The 22,383-nt window shown below is 38.4% G+C and overlaps 1 protein-coding gene across 1 annotated transcript in view; it reads right to left on the bottom strand.

The window, feature by feature from the left end:
- Positions 1 to 13,589, bottom strand: part of SAMSN1 (SAM domain, SH3 domain and nuclear localization signals 1) — a 365,841-nt gene extending 352,252 nt beyond the window's left edge. Inside the window, exon 1 of the mRNA XM_053705191.1 lies at positions 13,506 to 13,589. Coding sequence (XP_053561166.1) covers positions 13,506 to 13,589 — 84 coding nt within the window. The remainder of the gene's footprint in view (positions 1 to 13,505) is intronic.
- Positions 13,590 to 22,383: the final 8,794 nt, after the last annotated feature.

Below are 22,383 nucleotides of genomic sequence, written 5' to 3'. Positions count from 1 at the left end.
TATATATATAATATATAGAGAAAATAACTCATTGTGTAAACCATTCACAAATCTAAACAAGTCAGAAGACTTGCTTTAAACCCAGAAACCTTCTGACTACACTGTTTCCAATGCAGCAAAGGAATCTGGGTAAGATATGCAAATGAGATTCACAATGACTCACCTTTTTACTTTTAGCCTGCTTTTTAAGAAAGGCTTCCCTTTACGCCATAGCACTGCTGCATTACACAGCTTTTATGCCTAGCTAGGGTTAGTACAGTGATTCAGACCAATCCCAGGACAGCTGTTTCGTGGTTATTGCCACTCATCAGCTGGGAGTAGGGTGAATCACTGCTTGGTAAAGTTCATTTCTGGGGGAAATTCAACAACAATTAAAATTATGGGGAGGCGAAAAGTGAGTTTAAAATCCTCCACTAAATACAAAATATAGAGAAAATAACTCATTGTGTAAACCATTCACAAATCTAAACAAGTCAGAAGACTTGCTTTAAACCCAGAAACCTTCTGACTACACTGTTTCCAATGCAGCAAAGGAATCTGGGTAAGATATGCAAATGAGATTCACAATGACTCACCTTTTTACTTTTAGCCTGCTTTTTAAGACAGGCTTCCCTTTACGCCATAGCACTGCTGCATTACACAGCTTTTATGCTTAGCTAGGGTTAGTACAGTGATTCAGACCAATCCCAGGACAGCTGTTTTTCTCTATATTTTGTATTTAGTGGAGGATTTTAAACTCACTTTTCGCCTCCCCATAATTTTAATTGTTGTTGAATTTCCCCCAGAAATGAACTTTACCAAGCAGTGATTCACCCTACTCCCAGCTGATGAGTGGCAATAACCACGAAACAGCTGTCCTGGGATTGGTCTGAATCACTGTACTAACCCTAGCTAAGCATAAAAGCTGTGTAATGCAGCAGTGCTATGGCGTAAAGGGAAGCCTGTCTTAAAAAGCAGGCTAAAAGTAAAAAGGTGAGTCATTGTGAATCTCATTTGCATATCTTACCCAGATTCCTTTGCTGCATTGGAAACAGTGTAGTCAGAAGGTTTCTGGGTTTAAAGCAAGTCTTCTGACTTGTTTTGATTTGTGAATGGTTTACACAATGAGTTATTTTCTCTATATTTTGTATTTAGTGGAGGATTTTAAACTCACTTTTCGCCTCCCCATAATTTTAATTGTTGTTGAATTTCCCCCAGAAATGAACTTTACCAAGCAGTGATTCACCCTACTCCCAGCTGATGAGTGGCAATAACCACGAAACAGCTGTCCTGGGATTGGTCTGAATCACTGTACTAACCCTAGCTAAGCATAAAAGCTGTGTAATGCAGCAGTGCTATGGCGTAAAGGGAAGCCTGTCTTAAAAAGCAGGCTAAAAGTAAAAAGGTGAGTCATTGTGAATCTCATTTGCATATCTTACCCAGATTCCTTTGCTGCATTGGAAACAGTGTAGTCAGAAGGTTTCTGGGTTTAAAGCAAGTCTTCTGACTTGTTTAGATTTGTGAATGGTTTACACAATGAGTTATTTTCTCTATATTTTGTATTTAGTGGAGGATTTTAAACTCACTTTTCGCCTCCCCATAATTTTAATTGTTGTTGAATTTCCCCCAGAAATGAACTTTACCAAGCAGTGATTCACCCTACTCCCAGCTGATGAGTGGCAATAACCACGAAACAGCTGTCCTGGGATTGGTCTGAATCACTGTACTAACCCTAGCTAAGCATAAAAGCTGTGTAATGCAGCAGTGCTATGGCGTAAAGGGAAGCCTGTCTTAAAAAGCAGGCTAAAAGTAAAAAGGTGAGTCATTGTGAATCTCATTTGCATATCTTACCCAGATTCCTTTGCTGCATTGGAAACAGTTTAGTCAGAAGGTTTCTGGGTTTAAAGCAAGTCTTCTGACTTGTTTAGATTTGTGAATGGTTTACACAATGAGTTATTTTCTCTATATTTTGTATTTAGTGGAGGATTTTAAACTCACTTTTCGCCTCCCCATAATTTTAATTGTTGTTGAATTTCCCCCAGAAATGAACTTTACCAAGCAGTGATTCACCCTACTCCCAGCTGATGAGTGGCAATAACCACGAAACAGCTGTCCTGGGATTGGTCTGAATCACTGTACTAACCCTAGCTAAGCATAAAAGCTGTGTAATGCAGCAGTGCTATGGCGTAAAGGGAAGCCTGTCTTAAAAAGCAGGCTAAAAGTAAAAAGGTGAGTCATTGTGAATCTCATTTGCATATCTTACCCAGATTCCTTTGCTGCATTGGAAACAGTGTAGTCAGAAGGTTTCTGGGTTTAAAGCAAGTCTTCTGACTTGTTTAGATTTGTGAATGGTTTACACAATGAGTTATTTTCTCTATATTTTGTATTTAGTGGAGGATTTTAAACTCACTTTTCGCCTCCCCATAATTTTAATTGTTGTTGAATTTCCCCCAGAAATGAACTTTACCAAGCAGTGATTCACCCTACTCCCAGCTGATGAGTGGCAATAACCACGAAACAGCTGTCCTGGGATTGGTCTGAATCACTGTACTAACCCTAGCTAAGCATAAAAGCTGTGTAATGCAGCAGTGCTATGGCGTAAAGGGAAGCCTGTCTTAAAAAGCAGGCTAAAAGTAAAAAGGTGAGTCATTGTGAATCTCATTTGCATATCTTACCCAGATTCCTTTGCTGCATTGGAAACAGTGTAGTCAGAAGGTTTCTGGGTTTAAAGCAAGTCTTCTGACTTGTTTAGATTTGTGAATGGTTTACACAATGAGTTATTTTCTCTATATTTTGTATTTAGTGGAGGATTTTAAACTCACTTTTCGCCTCCCCATAATTTTAATTGTTGTATATATATATATATATATATATATATATATATATATATATATATATATATATATATATATATGATAACATTTTATGATATGTATATACACTATTACACTATTTGATGTACTATGTATAAAAATGAATTGGTGTATATTGTGATACGAACTTATATAAGTAATGTTTAGAGATGTATGATAATCTCCAATGATCTGAATGTAATTTATGATTGAATTGTACTAATGCTGTCAATGTTTTTAATTCTGTCAGTGAGGGCTTTTGTATATAGAGGTTGCTATACCAACCGATTACCAACACAGGTGTTAACACTCAAATGGTTAATTAATTGCCCTTTCAGGACCAAGCCCCTTTTTGCTCTACCCTTTATATGTAGCAAGTGTTTGTAATATTGTTTTATAGCCTGATGAAACAGCCCTGGGGTGGCTGAGAAACGCGTTGCTTGTTTTTAATAAAGAACTTTTTTTTATTATACACTTGCTACTATTTTTGTCCTATTTTGTGGGGGCCGAATATTTATTTTGCTGGAGTTTTATATTCAAGTTGGGATCATCTTCTTCCTGTTTGATTGGAATCCACAGTCCACTGGGCGGCTGAGAGGTCCCAGTAATGCTGATATTGCACCTGGTGGTGCTTGGCCTCTTGTAAGTGCAACCTTTAAATATACTATTTTCCTGGCCAAAACGGTACTGGGCTATGTTTTTGTGCCTTTTTTCCTTCCAGGATGCAACCAATAGGCCATTCTAAGGATCATCTGGTTTTGGACTTCTAGCTGGTGGTGATGTGAGCTGGACCACGTATTTAGTTCCAGTCTGCTACAATAGCACCATATGGGTGCGCCTCACTTGTGAGTATATTCTATCCTGTTGGTCCTGTGTGTGTTGGTGCCCTGACGTTACTAGGCCATGTTTGGCGCCTCTGTTCCTCTTCTCTTTTCAGACCACGTTACATCAGGATGACCGTCCTATGACAGAGAGCTGCCTTTTTTCCTTCAATTTCACTGATGTGGACTTTTCTGTGATATCTGCATATACTTTTATGCCCACTTCCACTTGTTTGGGTTTGATTTTAAGATTGTATAGATTGTGTTACTGATAACAACCTTTGCTATACCTTTATTCTTAGTTGTAGGTGTTATACACCAGTTAGCGCCCCCTAAGAGTGCGGTGTGTACCGTGTGCACACCACTCTCTCATTTTTTTGGCTGGAATATACACACAGAGGGTAAATTGGTGCAAATCTGACATCCTAGCATCAGCTCAGCTGGGCTAAAACCCGTGGCTTGGATGGGAGTCACCCTATAGGCCAAGAGAGCTAGGTACGGCTCAGATTGCTTCAAAATGAACTTTGTTGTTTAAAGTGCCCTTTGAGCCATGCCATTGGCCTGCGGGTAATGTGGACTTGACATAGAATGGACGAAATCATATTAACTGCTGAAAGAACTGAACACCATGGAAGCAAACTGCATTCCGTTATCACTCACTAACTCCATTGGTATGCCCAACCGGGCGAACAAGCTCTTGAGATGACTTGGTGATCTCATTCAAGGGTGCAATCTCCAAATAACTGGAATAGTAGTCAATCACCACTAGGTACTTCTTTCCCATGCAGTTCACACAAATCAGCAGCTATTTTCTGCCATGGACCTGCAGGCAGCAGAGTAGAAATCAAGGGCTCCCTTCTCTGAGTAGGCTGACGTTCCCGGCAAAAGGCACATTTTGACAAGTGGCTTGCAATGTCGGAACTGATCCCAGTCCACCATACTGCCATAGCTGCCCTTTATCTGCAGTTTGTAATGCTCAAGTGGCCATCATGAATCCTGCTTAACATCTCCTAACGCATGCTAACAGGAATAACAATGCGGTCCTGGAACAGCACCAACCCATCCAGCTCCGTGAACTGTGACCTCTCTGACTGTTAAGAACTTAAAGATATCCAGGCTGCCCAGCTCTCGGGCCAACCTTCCTTTATGTACTTAATAACTTCTTTAAAGTCTGTATCTAAACATGTCTCCTTTCTTATTTGCTCTAGCTTCCCTGACGAAATGGATATGGATGCCAGAATTCAATCCACATACACTTTCACACCATTAAAGATTCTTCAGAAGCAGCCAGTGGGAGCCTGGAAAGTGTATCTGCCACTACCAGTTGTTTCCCCGGCACATGCACTGCCTGAACATTGAACCTGAGCAACCGCATCAGAAGTCTCTGGCATATTAGGAGTGTTTTGTCAATATCATAGGAGTTGATTAGAGGGACTAGCGGTTTATGGTCAGTCTCCAGACTTAATTTCTCTAAACCCAATAAGTAACGCTGGAAGTGCTCACAGGCCCAAACTGCAGCCAGGCACTCTTTTTCAATTTGGGCGTATTTCGACTCAACAGCCGTTAGTGTACAGTAACAGTAGGTGATGGGCTGTAGTTTGTTCTCATTCAGCTGCACGAGGGCGGCCCCTAGCCCATCAGCACTAACCACAGTCTTTTTAGAAGGGTTGTAGAACCCTAATACTGGGGCAGACCCCAGCAAGGACTTGACCTGTACAAAAGCTTCTTCCTGTGAAGGACCCCAGACCCAGGCAACATCCTTCTTCAACAACTCTGTGATAGGGTGTAGTACTGTGGATAAATCTGGAAGGAACCTGCCCACATAATTCAAAAGGCCCAATATTCTCAGCTCGAGTACGTCAGACGGATTTTTCAGCTGTTCAATAGCAAGGATTTTATCAGGGTCCAGCTTGATGCCATCTCCATTGATGATATGCCCAAAGTAACATAACTCAGATTTTCTAAAATGGCATTTCTCTTTATTTAATATTAGCCTGGACTCTCTAATGGTCGGCAGCTCAATTGCTGATCATGTTCTTCCAATGTAGACCCATACACTAAAATGTCATTCATGACAACTGCCATGCCCTCGTGGTCCATTAGGAGGGAACTCATCTCTCTTTGAAAGATTTCAGGAGCAGAGGATATCCCGAAGGGGAGTCTGAAGAAGCAAAACTGACCTACCGGTAGTTAGTTTGCGGCACTGTGGATCTAGAGGTATCTGTCAGAAGCCGCTGGAAGCATCCAGTGTAGAGAAGAACTTCGGCTCAGCCAGTTTCGGAGCTATGTCTTCAAGCCTCGGCAGCACATGTCTCACTCTCTTCACCACCTCATTCAGCCTTTTCAAGACTACACAGATGCATACTTTCCCATTTTTCTTCACAACAGGCACAATGGGGGCACACCAGTCAGTTGCTTCAATAACCTCTTCAATAACTCCCATATTCTTCATACGCATAAGTTCCTTCTCCACTTGAGGCATGAGCGGGAACGGAATTCTACGAGGAGTGGTAAATGCTGTATGGGACTGCATCAATTTTAAGTGATATACGGACTGGGTTGCAATTCAGTAGGCCCAATTCACCAAATATGTCTTCTGAAATCTCATTCACTCTGGCGAAAAGGTCCAAACCACAGGCCGCTTTCCTGCTCAATAGGTTGTTAACACACTGACCTCTAATCACATGTACCCACTTGGTGAGTTTCCTCTGTTTGTACTCACAGCTGGCAAGAAATTTCCCAGCACAATCGATGCGGCCACCAGGACTATGAACTTTCGTCAGCTGAGGCTGTCGAGTCAGTTTTATGAATGCTGAAAGGGACATAACAGTGATGTCTGCTCCTGTGTCAATCTTGAAGGCAACCTTGGCTCCCATTACATTAAGGGTAACCCACCAATCTTCGTCTGAAAAAGACCGTTCAACAACAGACCCTACAAAAGGACACTTCCTGACCCTCCTGGTCACTATCCACCTGCATCTCCTTAAAGTGTTAAGTTTTACACGCCACTTCAGAATGACCCATTCGGTTACACTTTCTACATATTTTATCTTTAGCAAGACATACAACATTCTGATCATGGATACGGTTACACCGCATGCAACGAGCCTGCTGCGCCCATCTGCTGCCCTTGGTCTACCGCTTATACTGTGCCTTTCACCTGCAGCTCTCCTGAACTGCTGCACTTCATTCACAATAATCTCAGACCTCAGATCAGCACTTTGCTTTTTCACCATTTCACTCTGGCGGGCCATCCTAATAGCCCCATCTAATTTTAATTCAGCCTCCAACTGTAGCTTCAGTGAGACCTCAACATTTGCAATTCCTATGACTATTCTGTCTCTGATTTCATATAGGTTGCACACAAATGACTCCACAGATTCTCCCACATGCTGAGCACGTTTGTGAAAACAAGCCCTTTCATGAATCACATTTCATTTGGGCACAATGTGAGCACTAAGTTTGTTCATAACTATTTCAAAGTCATATTCTTCCCCTTCTTGGAAAATAAAAGCATTGAACACTGGCTCCACATCTTTCCCCATAGAGTATAAAAGAGATTTAACTTGTACTTCGCCACTATCCTTGTCCAGCTTGGAAGCAATCCTGAAGCATTGAAACCGCTGACGCCATGTGGGTCAAGCTGAAGGCTGAGAAAAATCAAAAGGCTCAGGTGGGGTAAACTTCGACATTGTCATTACTCAGGAAACAGAAGCGCAGGTAAGAACTTCTGACACCATCTCATGAGATGCAGGACACAGCTTAGAAGGTACAATGCTATTTTATTGCAGAGCATAGAAGTATACCGCTTGCACAACACATCTAACGTAGTAACTGCAACATAGACAATAACGGCTATAAGCCACACCCCTCATCTGGTGTTGTCACCTCCCACTTTTATCACAAATACAATTTTAAACACCTTTCTAATTTACTTCTATTATCTAATTTGTTTCATTTTCTTGGTATCATTTGTTGAAGGAGTAGCAATGCACTACTGGCGTTTAACTGAACACAGGGGTGAGCCAATGACAATCGGTATATATATGCAGCCACCAATCAGCAGCTAGAACCTAGGTTCTTTACTGCTTCTGAGCTTGCCAAGATAAACATTTCAGCAAAGGATAACAAGAGAAGGAAGAAAATTAAATAATAGAAGTAAATAGGAAAGTTGTTTAAAATTGTATTCTCTGAATCATGAAAAACAAAATTGGGTTTCATGTCCCTTTAAGTGGTTCTGGCTGTGTATTTTTATAAAGTTATCACACATTCAGTGAATTGTTATTTTTATATGTTTCAAGGAAAATTTAAATTTTGACTTTAATGAACATTTTTGCCATTACAGATACACTAATAAAACAATTAAGGGCTCAATTACAAGTTGAGCGCAAAATATTGCTTCCGTTAAAGCAATATTTTTGCTCAACTGATTAATACCAATGCATGCAAATGTGGGGTTGGTATTACAAGTAAGTTACAATGCGAACGCGACCTCCCATTCGCATTGCACGGAAGCATTGCAGTCACAAGAGCGATCTTCTATAGGCTCCAATGGGAGCCTCGTTCTCATGCTGTGAGACATGGCATGAGAACTAGTGAAGCGAAGGGGGTAAGTTGTGCAGCGATGGGCAGCAAATATAAATATATATGTATATAAATACACACCACTTTATTTTGGGGGGTAATTAAGGTACATTTAGAAAATTAAACAGAGATCTGATCTGATTAATATTCTTATCGCTAATTGCCACCGCAAGCTCACTTGTAATGGCTGGTTATTTATCGCATTCCTGTAACCGGGCAACTTTGCCCTTTTGCGGGCACACAATAAATGAGTGCTCCACTTGTAATCTAGCCCAAAATGTCAGTTGTAGTGCTATTAAGTTACCGAGACATGCAAGATATTATTTATAACAGGTGCAGAAATAGACTTTAATTGCTGTGTTTTTACCCCCGAATATTAAAAATGCAAAATTACTAAAAGCTTTCAAATTTTTAACATTACTTAGTTGAGCACAATTAACAAATCAAGGGAATTAAAGTAGTCAGCAAGCTGAGATCTGTTATATTTGCAAATAATGTTTAATGATGGACATTTATTAATAGGAAAGTCCTATTGCACTTAATTTAATGTTATGCTATATAATTTTAGAAGCATTTTTGATTGGATAATAAAAAAGAGAGTAAAATTAAATGTGCATTGATGTCATTACCTTTATTTTTGTTTGAAATACAAGACAGCAAAATGCTTCATGAGCTATGTGTATTAATAAATGAAATACTAATGAGTCTTAGATATAAAATTATTACCAAACCAGAACTTCTGCAAAAAGATTGAATTTTTTTAACAATATTACAGTACAGTAGGGCATGTCAATTTTGTGTTTTAAATCTTTAGTACTCTTAGGTAACCACCAATTAAAGAAAACTTGTTTCTAAGGTACACAATAAATTTGGGTTTGGAATGCAAAATTACAAGGTAGATTCCAGTCTGTAGAAAATCATATCTAAATATTTTCTATGGAAAATCCCCATTAAAACCTAAAGGGATAATCAGTTGATACATTTTTCAGAAGGACTGTGATCGACCCCTAAATGTTTTGGGGTTTTTTTCACTTATTTTCTGTTATTAATATAGTATAAGTATGCTTTCTAATAATTTAGTACAAAACAAGGCTATGGCATTTTTCTCTCACACAAATCTAAAAGACAAATTGACAAATTGTAGCGTTTTTGTAGCACTTTAAGAGTGTTACAAATTAAACTTTTAAAATTTAAATAAATACTAATAAAATTATAAATAAATGAAATAATAAATAAATAATAAATAAATGAAATAATAAATAAATACAATCCTCTGGAACAATTGCCAATATAACATTTTACTTGCTTAGAAGAAGTAATTAAAATCATTAGCCACAACATGCTTCTAAGCAAGGATATGTGGTCATAATTTGTTGACTTTTTAAATGTCAAAGATGTTTAACCCTCTCAAATGAATTTTATTTCAAATTCCATAACAACTGTAATGTTTATCCTAATTTTACCAAAACAAACAATAAATGTTTTAAAATGAACTTTTCAATGCCAGTAAAAAAAAAAATAATAAAAAAATCTCCTTGATTTACCTTGTAGTGAGAATTTCTACTTAAAATAGCCCCTGTAAGCTAATAAATTATAAATAAAAATTTTAAACAAGTAAAAGACAAAAATACACTTTACAGTTTAATTTTTTTGTAATTTATATATTACTTTTACAGCTATAGCTTAATTCATAAAAAGCTACACATTAAATGGCTATATAATATTGCATTAACATTTCTTTGTATAGTTGCAACTTTTTGGAAAATATGTACAGGTATACCTCACTTTACAGCGCTTCACTTTACAGCGATTCGCTAATACAGCGCTTTGTGGAGCTAAAGTTCAACCTCCAAGGATTTTGAAATAGTGCTGTAAATCATTGCGAGATTGCGAGAAAAGTGACTGGCACCATTTTGCTATGCTTAGTTCAATGTTAACTGCATTGCAGTGCAATCTGTGTCTCAGTGCTATAGTCAGGCAAATTTTACTACAGCAATTGTCACTATTTTACAGGTACAGTATTTATTGAATACTAATTGAATACTGTGCTGTGCTAGTGTTAAACTAAACGTAGCACTATTGCACCCCTAATATATGTTAGTTCAAACATGTTTTTAAGATTTTAAACACTGAAAATAAAGCTAAAACTGCCTTGTTTCACTTTAAGGCGGTTTTCACTTTACAGCGGGGCTTCGGTCCCTAACCCGCTGTATGAGCGGGGTATACCTGTATATGAAATTATTACCCATTTTTAATATATGTTTTGCTTTTCAACAGACTTAACACTAATATTGTACACATTTTATCCCAAAGGCAACTTACCAAAGAAAAACAAAACAGGTTCATTTTGGAAAAATCATCAACTTCTGTCTTGAAAAATGAAAAGTTCTCTTCCAATGTATAACAACAGTAGAATGCTGATCAGTCGTGTCCTCCCAGCTGTTTGTATATTTCTTCCTAGAGATTACAGCAAGATAAAATCCCTGCAATAATCCAAAGGATTCAGAGCCCATTATTAAACGAGACAGGCTTTCAGAGAGCAAACCATTTCCTGCATAAAAGGCACAGTACTCCTAACTCTGGTGAAACAAATTAATGAAAAAAGTATAAAAACAATTGACACGTAAAATATAGAAGAGCTTTATATTTTATTTATATAAGTCAAAAGTTTGCATGTTGTATTTTTGTATTAAGCTTTTAAGCAAAAAAAATTATATTTGTAAAAAAAAAATAATCTTTTTTTATACAGAAGGGTTAAAAGTATGTTGTGTTATCAAAATAGATAATAACAATGATGGAGAAAATAATGGCTATGCTTAGTTTTATGTCTCTGGATCTTCCCTTTTAAAAGCCAAAACATGATTAAAGAAAATATTTTTGGTCATAATAAGGTAATAAAATTATTCTGGGGTTAAACTGCAGTTCATAGCTTTTGCCAAATTAATTCATAATAAATAGGATATTTTTTTTTTAAGTAAATGAAATAAACTAAAATGAAATTGATTTGTATGACATGGGAGAAAAATCCTGAAATACTGCAAAGTACAAAACAAACACAAAAATAAGCACAAAGATTATAACTGTCAAATACCATCATTAATTCTCCTAAGCATTTTATTTAGTGATATCCCTGTAATACTCACCACTGTCTTCAACTGAATGTGCTTTTAGCATTAGACCCTATGTGAGTATTCAATTCTATAAGCTCTCACTCTGGAGACTGCGTACAACAAATTTGACAACAGCCTGTTGGAAACTCAGATGGAAATTCCGAGCAGATATTATTTCTGTTTACTCAGTATAACAGTGACCTTGCTAAGGACAATGCTAGTGACTGCAAGATGTGTTTAATTGCTGCACAGCTGGAGATTCCCTTAGGGCTCTGGCAAAGTGATAGGGCACCGTGTGGTACTGAAATCTTCCTAAGGCCTTAATTTCCCAATATTTAGTATCTGTAGGGCACAAGATATTCATAAATCAGGGAATACTCCTTGCATGTTTCCTTATAGACCGAGATAGAAGAAGAACTAAAATAAACAAAAATATTGACTTTTCAAAGCTGTATACATAAAATGAAAAAGTAGGTATAAAAGCAAAATATTCTTGCCACTTTAAACTGCATGAGGGAACCCACAGCTCAGATTTGTGGTAACCCATGTAAATCAAAATCTGTTTACATCCTGGAGATCAGTAAATAAAATGTGATAATGTCTTGCCATGTGCAACATAAGGCTTACATGTATGCAAAAGCGCCATGGAAGGTTTGCCACTGGATTTCATACATTTTTAAACTTGATTAATGATATACTGATATATCTATTAACAAGCTAAAGCATGTAGGGAAAAGCTAAAAAATGCAAGCGTTAACATCACTGGAGAACAATTCATATTGATTGCATTGATGTGCTGGTATTGCAAGTCCATGGTTAATAAATATCATGCTTACAGTAGTATAATGCGCACTACAATATTCATGTTGTATAGTGCAGGTGTGTTCTTTCCCTCAGATAATAGATTTCTTTAAAAAAAAAAAAAAAGTATTGAAACAACAAGTTTCACTGCAGCATGTGCCACTTAAATTTCTCAAAAATAATAATACAATTAAAACCACATATGTATGATATTTTAGAAAAAGGTAACTTTGTAGTAGTTAGTCCCGCGAAGTGCTGGCAAGTGGCAATGTGTCTCCCCTTGGATATAATAGGGAGCGATATGTCAGTTAAATATCGCCACTTGTCGGCACTTTCTGCGGGCGGGCGTATTTGATGTGTTCTTACACAGCACAGACAGTGTGTTCACTGAAACCAAACACGGTTTCTGTGTTGGAACACTTCAAATAATGCCTGTGTGATCTTGCATTCCCTTAAACTACACTAACTGCCTCACACTGTAAAGTCTCGCCACTGAAAAGGTGGTGAGAAAAACGTAAGATATGGGAATATAATTCACTGCTGACGATATATCCCAATGAAATTGAAGGTTACTCTCCTTGGAACATCCAGTTAACTTCCTCAGAATGCCTACACCTCATACCCAACTATACACCCAGTGGAATACCCAGTTAACTCCCTAATACTGCCTGTCATGTCTTAAATACACTCCCCTAAAACGACCAACTAACTCCCATACAATGCCTACACCTATGTCATGTCTACCCTATACTCCCCCTGGCATGCTCAGCTAACTCCCACAGAATGCCTACCCCTACATAATGTCTGCAATCTACTTGACTAATAAAGTATATACATAAAAAAACTTCCTATTATAACTTTAGGAGCTACATTTATATAGAATTTTAAAATTATTTGCATTGTCATGTATAATGCACATTATTTTAAGTACAGTATTGTATATAATTTAATATGTAGTTTTTCTGGCTTGTTCATTTTATTATTTAAAAAATTTTTTTAAAACTGATACAGCTCTTTTTCCTAAAATAACAACACAAAACAACTTATAATACAAGTAACACCCCCCCCACACACTTTCCCAAAAAAAGGCTATTGAGAAAACTATTATAAGGATTTCCCTGAAAAGGAAATTTGGCTGGGTATTGCCCTTAGAAGGACATTTAGCTCTTTTGCTGCCCAAAGGTTGTCCCAAAAAGGGCATTTGGTTGGGCATTCCCATAGTAGGGCATTTAGATCTTTTGCTGCCCAAGTTAAAAAAACTAATCTTAGAAATAAAAAAAACACCCAAAAAAAAGTCTAGCACTAAACCCCAAAGAAGGTACTCACCAAACTCACAAATCTGGCTCCTAAAAGCTCACCAACTGTGGTGCTCCTCTTCTATCCCGGAGGTGGTGGTTCATTTTCTTTCTTGATCCCGGCGGCGGTGGTCCATCTTCATCCATCTTGATCCTGCGCTCCGATCAGAATGTCTTTATACATCTTCCACCCAATGCGTCTTTGTATCTTCTTTTCTTCTCTTCCTCTTATCTTCCATCCACAATGTCCTCTTCTTGTGGTCAGCTGCGGCACATTCAATTTTGAATGAGATGTACCCCCTTATATAGGGGTAACCTTGAATAACTATTGGCTGATTTTCTAAACCAAATTCAAATCAGCCAATAGAAGGAAAGCTTTTTCTATTGGCTGATTTGAATATAGTTTAGAAAATCAGCCAATATCAATTCAAGGGTAATCAGTGTGCAACGGGTGAACACATGAAAAGGTTGATGTGGAAGATCAGAAGATGAGAAGATAAGAAGATGCATCGGGTGGAAGATGGATGAAGACATCCCCAGAGCAGCGGAGGAAGAAGATGGATGAAGATGTACTACCACCGCTGGGTCAAGAAAGAAGATGGACCATAGCCACCGGGTCAAGAAAAAAGATGGACCACCGTGGGGTCAAAAAAGAAGATGGCCTCCACTCTCAGGATAGAAGAGGAGCACCACAGTTGGTGAGCACATAGGAGCCGGATTCAAGTTTGGTGAGTGCTAGGCTCTTTTTGGGTGGTTTTTTATTTTTAAGAATAGTTTTTTTTTTCTTGGGCAACAAAAGAGCTAAATGTCCTTCTAAGGACCAGCAAAATTCCCTTTTCAGGACAATCCTTTGAGTAGGTTTTGATAGATAGCCTTTTTTTTGGGGGGGGGGGGACTTGTATTGTAGTTTGGTATGTTTTTTTCAAGGAAAAAGAGCTATATAACTTTAGGGCAATGGCCTACAAAAAGCCCTTCTAGGGGTTATTGCTTTAGTTTAGTGTTAGTTTACTTTTTTTTTATTTTGGGGTGTTTGTTTTAAGGGGGGCTTTAGTTTTAGAACAGGCTTAGCTGTGGTTTTGTTATTTTTAGTAGCGTTTTTTTATATTTTCTGTAATCTTAGATTTAATTTTTGGTAATTTAGGGGTTTTTAGATTAGGGGATTAGGAGCAGTGACGTGCGGTGAGGTCAGTGGCTGGTGAGCCACTGGCTAGTATTAGAGCCAGATAAACTCACATATGATATGATATGATATATATATATATATATATATATATATATATATATATAGTATATATATATATATATATATATATATATATATATATATATATATATATATATATATATATATATATAAATATAAATTCATTAAAATTATGGTGGAGATAAAAGCATGAGATTAAAATCCTTCATATCGCAAAAGTAAAGCAATAGAAATTATTGCACAGCCAATTAGCACATCTGGGCAAGTATCCCAGCTTGCCTTCACCCAAAAAAACTCCATATACATTGTTACCAATGCACCAGAGGATTCTGGGTTAGATATGCAAATTAAATATGCAACATCTCAGCTTTTTGCTTCAAAATACTGTGTTAACACACAGTGATCCCCATTAGGGGGGGGGGGGGGACTGGTGGGTTATGATGGTTTAGGGGTACATAGATATAGTTATTAAGCTCAGTTCTATACATTTAAAAGGGTACTTTACTTTACATCCCCAATGTTGGTGCCGATGCTGCTTGGAATATTTCACCAACATTGCCACCCATTGCAATGTATAGTAAAACGCCCCTCTACGATGTCAGCACATTTGAATATTTCACCAGCATCAGATCCCTTTTGAATATATTGCCGCCTCGCAGCACTTTCAATCATCAGGGCATTGGTATTAAGTATAGCGTTCTGAAACAGATAAAAAGAGGGTGCCCCAATAGTGTGGTACCGTTTCCACAAATATCCTAAAACAAATAAAGCCAGCATACTCACAGGATCCAAATGCACCTAAAGTGCCTCAAACACCTCCTTAAGCTTTAGTAGACGTTCAGTAAGCTCTTGTTTCTGGTCAGTCTCCTATTTGTATGTCCGGACTTCCACAGCATTTGAATGTTCAAACAATCACACCAAACTTCTATGAAATCAATACTCCACCTCAGATCAACTAGAAACACAAAGAGTTGCTGTCAACCGTATAATAATAATATACGGCTAGATTACGAGTTTGACGTTATGATGGGTGCGGTACTAACATGCACGTTATTGTCACCGCTCACTTTCCTACAGCGCTGGTATTACAAGTTTTTATAAACCCGGCATTAAAAGACAAGAAGTGAGCGTAGAGCAAAATTGAGCTCCAAACCGCACTCCAATACCAGCACTGTTTAAGTCAGCGGTGAGCTGGTTGTACGTGCTTGTGCACAATTTCCCCATAGACATGAAAGGGGAGAGCCGGCCAAAAAAAAAGCCTAACACCTGCAATAAAGCAGTGTAAAGCTCTGTAACGCAGCCCCATTGATTCCTATGGGGAAACTAAATTTATGTTTACACATAACACCCTAACATGAACCCTGAGTCTAAACACCCCTAATCTTACACTTATTAACCCCTAATCTGCCGCCCCTGACATCGCCGCCACCTACATTATATTTATTAACCCCTAATCTGCCGCTCTGGACATCGCCACCACTATAATAAACATATTAACCCCTAAACCGCCGTACTCCTGCATCACAAACACTAGTTAAATATTATTAACCTCTAATCTGCCACCCCTAACATCGCCGACACCTACATTATACTTATTAACCCCTAATCTGCCACTCCGGACATCACCGACACCTACATTATACTTATTAACCCCTAATCTGCTACCCCCAACATCGCCGACACCTACATTATATTTATTAACCCCTAATCTCCCGCCCCCAATGTCGCCCCAACCTACCTACACTTATTAACCCCTAATCTGCAGTCCCTTACGTCGCCGCCATTATATTAAATTTATTAACCCCTAAACGTCTAACCCTAACCCTAACGCCCGATAACAAATATAATTAAAATAAATCTAAGATCCCCATTGCCCTGAAAAGGGCATTTGTATAGGCATAAACCCCTAATCTAAAAATAAAACTCACCCAATACACCCTTCAAAAATCTTAACACTAACCCCCGAAGATCGACTTACATTTTTGAAGAGCCAACATCCATCCTCAACGAAGCTGGGAGAAGTCTTCATCCAAGCGGCAAGATGTCCTCAATGAAGCTGGCAGAAGTGGTCCTCCAGACGGGCAGAAGTCTTCAACCAGACGGCATCTTCTATCTTCATCCTTCCGACGCAGAGCGGCTCCATCTTCAAGACATCCGGCGCGGAGCATCCTCTTCAATCGATGGCTTCTTCTGGAATGACGGTTCCTTTAAATGACGTCATCCAAGATGGCATCCCTTAGATTCCGATTGGCTGATAGAATTCTATCAGCCAATAGGAATTAAGGTTGAAAAAATCCTATTGGCTGATTGGATCAACCAATAGGATTGAACTGTTCCAATCAGCCAGTAGAATGCAAGCTCAAGCCTATTGGCTGATTGGATCAGCCAATAGCATTGAAGTTCAATACTATTGACTGATTGTATCAGCCAATAGGATTTTTTCAACATTAATTCCGATTGGCTGATAGAATTCTATCAGCCGATCGGAATCTAAGGGACGCCATCTTGGAACCATCATTCCAGAAGAAGCCGTCGATTGAAGAGGATGCTGCGTGCCGGATGTCTTGAAGATGGAGCCGCTCCACATCGGAAGGATGAAGATAGAAGATGCCATCTGGGTTACAATTGGATTACAATTGGTTAAAATATTAGGTAAGCCACATATAGCCACAAGCGGTATAATGTATTTTTGCAAATAAAATGTTTCTATTTTTGATGTTGGATGTTTCAAATTCACCCGAGAAAAAAAGGCGGAGTCTCATGAATCAAAAAGGACATGCGTTGCAAGGCAGCTACACTTTATCACAGCAGACACCGGACCTTTTGTAAACATCGTACCCAGGTGATATCATAAAGGATCCGTACACGCAGCATCTGTAACCCATATGGAACTTAACTGGTAAGCATAAGGTTTGTTCAATAGCAACCGGCCCCCCACCGCCTACTTTACACCGGAGCTGGACGGGATGACATCAGGAGGGTAAGGTGAGTCACAGACTGAGCTGCAGTCACGGACAAACTGTTTGTCAGTTTATGACATCTGGTGAGAGCAATATGTGTTGACAACCTACCCTGTCTATACCTAAGCTTTTACTTAACAATAGACTGAGCAACAACTTGGGGAGACTGCTTTAACTGCTACCTTGCTTGCTTGCTAACTGGGTTTACAGCTACATTAAGGATTTTCCTCTATACCTGTGGATGTGGAGTATATTATTGTTGGAACATTTCTGAGGGTTCACATAACCTGATACCGGTGAACGGGTGCAACTGATTTATAGGGAGCTCCCTATTTTTTCCTTTCAAGGGTACCCTTTATTATCTGTATGTGAATCAAGTTTTTGATACCGCTGAGTTGGCTTATTGTACATAACAATTTTTGAATGGTTTGCTTCTTGCAAATAATGTAAATTGTTTGATTAGCAATTATGTATACAGGTAGCCCTCAGTTTACGCCGGGGTTAGGTTCCAGAAGGAATGGTTGTAAATTGAAACCATTGTAAATTGAAACCCAGTTTATAATGTAAGTCAATGGGAAGTGAGGGAGATAGGTTCCAGGCCCCTCTGAAAATTGTCATAAGTAACACCTAATACATTATTTTTAAAGCTTTGAAATGAAGACTTTAAATGCTAAACCTAATAAAAAAAAACACACAACACAGAATATATAATTAAATTAAGTTAAATGAACAAAAACATTTGCTAAACAGCATTATAAACCTAATAAAATAATCACACAACACAGACTTCACTTGCATTCTTCTGCAAACAGTTCTTTCTATACATTCCAATATGGACTGATTTATAGAAAGGAAGATCTTGTTCCTTTGAAATCTCCTCAATAGCTCAGGTCTGGTTAAACTGATTAATTTCAGCTTGCTTGGCTTTGCTGCAACACAAGCGGACAGCTCCACCTACTGGCTATTTTAATAAATGCACTGCTTCTCAATGCTTTTCAATAGCAGTCACATGACTGGAAAAAAAGGTTGTTATTCTGAAACAGTGTAAATTGAACCGTTGTAAAACGAGGGCCACCTGTATGCTATAATATTAAATGGTGTGTTTAAATGCATTCTTTGATGGTGTTCTCACTAATTTTTCTTTATATGACCCTCAATAGTTTGTGCCAGGAAAGGGTATACTTTTAAATCATCAGTGGAGGGTATATATAATTTATTGCCTCCCCCTGTTGGTTTATGTCTTCCTTGTGTATTTAATATTTTAGTTATACCTCTGTTGCACTGTACACTTGCCTTGGTCCTGATAATAGCAAGTGTACATTAACTGAATCTGATTAACTCTGGTGCCAATCATTCATGTAAACTATATATATATATATATATATATATATATATATATATATATATATATATATATATATATATATATATATATATATATATATATATATATATATATATATATAAGGACCTTGCCCTTACCCAAGATGGCTGCTGTAATAGTTGTATTGAGGAAGAGAAATGCCATCTGGGAAGGGGGAGGAGTTGTTAGTTCTGAGGAGATTTCTTAGGTGTTAAGAGAAGTGTGGAGCTTTGCACAGACTTTGAAATGGGGGAAGAAAGTTGCTGTTTCCAAGCTGAAAGAAGTTATTCAGACTAATGCATGGATTCCAGAGACAGTTCAGACATTGCTACATGTGGCTGCTGAAGACAGAAGTTGGAACCTTTTATTTGTACTGTGAGTGTCAGCCATTATCTGCTGTTTTAAGATCTCCATAACTTCATGTTAACTAAATGCAAGAGAAAAGATATACTAGTCATATCTGATGTGCTACAGAGTTGTTGTATATTAAATAGATAACCCAGAGAATATTCTAGAAGTTATTCTGCCTAAACAATTTGCATAAATACACTAAATGGATTCCACAGCTGCATTACATAAGGAAGTAACTGAGTGTGATGTGCTGCAGAGTTGTTGTATATTAAAGAGATAACCCAGGGAATATTCTAGAAGTTATTCTGCCTAAACAGTTTGCATAAATACACTAAATGGATTGCACAGCTGCATTACATAAGGAAGTAACTGAGTGTGATGTATATTAAAGAGATAACCCAGAGAATATCCTAGAAGTTATTCTGCCTGAACAGTTTGCATAAATACACTGACTGGATTTATAAAGCTACATTACATAAGGGCATAACTGTGAGATTTCTGCAGCTGTTTGTAGTAAAAGAGTGACTGACTTTGCAGTATAAGGCAAGTGGATTGCTGAAATTCAGTAATAAGGTAGAGACTTATGTTATTCAGTATTTCTGAGGAGAAGTTTTCTTGAGCACTGCATCGATCACAAGCAGCGCTCTCTAGCTTCGTTCACAAGCAGCAAGGGATAATTACCTCAACTAAATTCTATTAAGTATATGAAATTGCATTGTACAGCACCACCTCAAAGTATTTTACAACAACAGTTATGTTATTATTTCATGAGCTCAAGAAGGACTTCTGAGTTAATAAAAGGTACACTGATGTCATAAGAAGATATTGTGATTAATATTATTATTTGTATTTGTTGCACTGTATGTTATTGGTTAAACACTTTATAATAATCAAAGCAACATTTTATTTGAAGATTTCTTGTGTGGTTATTACTTGTTTTCTTTTTGTACTAAAATCTTATAGGACCCCACACCCTATTATTCTAGGGTGTCCCCTATAGGTGGAGGCACTGCGTCATACAGGCATCCCTTATATACCTGATTAAAACCCCCCTCCTACTCCCACTCTGCAGAGGCTTAGTTCTCATACACGAAACAGGTAGACAGCATTACACTATCACCCACATCAGGGAAGGTCAGGAAAGGGTGTTACAGATGGAGGCACTGCTGAGATCGAGAGGCGGGGCAAAATCAGAAGAGATGCATCTTTTAAAGTTAAGTCTGGAGAAATGTAGATTTGGGCAATCGTCTGTGACCTATGTAGGTCATGTGGTCTCGGCAGAAGGGGGTGTCTACAGACCCTGCTAAGGTGGAAGAAGTAACCGCATGGCCACAGCCTAAAAACATTGGTGAACTTCGATCATTTCTTGGATTTTGTGGATACTATCGAAGATTTGTGAAAGGATACTCCCAGTTAGCTCGACCCCTAAACGACTTTCAGAAACATAGTGAAGATGATCCTAAAAAGCCACTAAATGCAAAAACTCCTTTGGGAACTCGGTGGACATCAGAGTGCTCCAAAGCGTTTGAGAATTTAAAGAAAAATTTAACTGAGGCACCTGTCTTGGCCTATGCAGATCCCGAGAAACCTTATGTGCTACATATAGATGCTAGCTATGTGGGTTTGGGGGCAGTTTTACACCAAGAGTACCCTGGAGGGTTGAGACCTGTTGTTTATCTAAGTAGGAGTTTGTCTAAGAGTGAACAGAATTATCCAGTCCACAAGCTTGAGTTCTTGGCTCTGAAATGGGCAGTAGTGGATAAACTCCACGATTACCTTTATGGAGTAGAATTTGAAGTTTGAACAGATAATAATCCACTTACCCACATCTTAAATACAGCAAAGTTGGATGCAACCGGTCATTGGTGGTTGGCTGCACTATTAAATTACACCTTTAAGTTACGTTACAAGCCAGGGCCTAAGAATATAGGGGCTGATGCAATGTCCCGACGACCAGGACTACCAGAACAAACAGGTGATTCTCAATGGGAAGAAATTCCTTCACTTGGTGTGAGAGCATTCTGCCAAACCAGTGTCTTCAAAGACGAAACCTCTGTTTTTTCAGATTTGAGAGCAGTAGATTCATTGGGATGTCATCCACAAGCTCTGCCTGTATATTATTGTAAACCATCTGTAGTGGAATTAGCCAGATGGTCTCGAATACCTCCTGAAGAATTAATAAATGCACAGGAACAAGATCCTTTAATTGGACTACTTTGTTCAAACTGATAGCCCACACTTACTGAAGAGAATTCCTAGGGAATGGTCTGGTCCACTAAATAGAGAGTGGGATAAGTTTCAAATTCAAGATGGACTTCTGTTTCGAGTATTTAAATACCACAATCATCCAGATCGAAGACAATTGGTGTTACCTGCCAAACTAAGAAAACTTGTTCTGTCATCCTTGCATGATCAGCACGGACATCTTGGGATAGAAAAAACGTTTGGCCTCTTGCAGGATAGATGTTATTGGCCAAAGATGAGAGAGTATGTAGAAGACTACATTCATAAATGTTTTAGATGTGTACAGAGGAAAACTCTTCCAACTCGAGCTGCCTCTATGGGTCATCTGAAAAGTGAAGGCCCCATGGATCTTGTTTGCATGGATTTTTTGTGCATTGAGCCAGATTCTCGTGGCATTGGAAATGTTCTTATTGTAACAGATCACTATACCCGTTATGCTCAAGCCTTCCCAACAAAGGACCAGAAGGCTAGTACAGTGGCTAGAGTTCTTTGGGAAAGGTTTTTCATTCATTATTGTCTTCCTAAGAAACTGCATTCTGATCAAGGTAGAGACTTTGAGAGTCGCCTCAATAATGAATATAGTGTCCCACATGAAGACTCATCAATTCAATCGGACCCTGAAATGAGATCTCCATTGCAAAGAGAGACCTATAATGATGAGCATGCCTCCTCTGTTGCCCCAACCTCTGAACCTGATATGCCATCCTTCCCTAATAGTCCTATACCAGATAGGGAATCTCCAAACACTATACATTATGATAGTAGAAGTCCCTATAGAGAGAAAAGACCAGCAAGAAAGAGACATCCCCCAAAGAAATT

Source organism: Bombina bombina, chromosome 3 (genome assembly GCF_027579735.1).
Source record: "Bombina bombina isolate aBomBom1 chromosome 3, aBomBom1.pri, whole genome shotgun sequence".
In the NCBI taxonomy this organism is placed as follows: Eukaryota; Metazoa; Chordata; class Amphibia; order Anura; family Bombinatoridae; genus Bombina; species Bombina bombina.
This window is presented reverse-complemented; position numbering and strand designations above follow the sequence as displayed.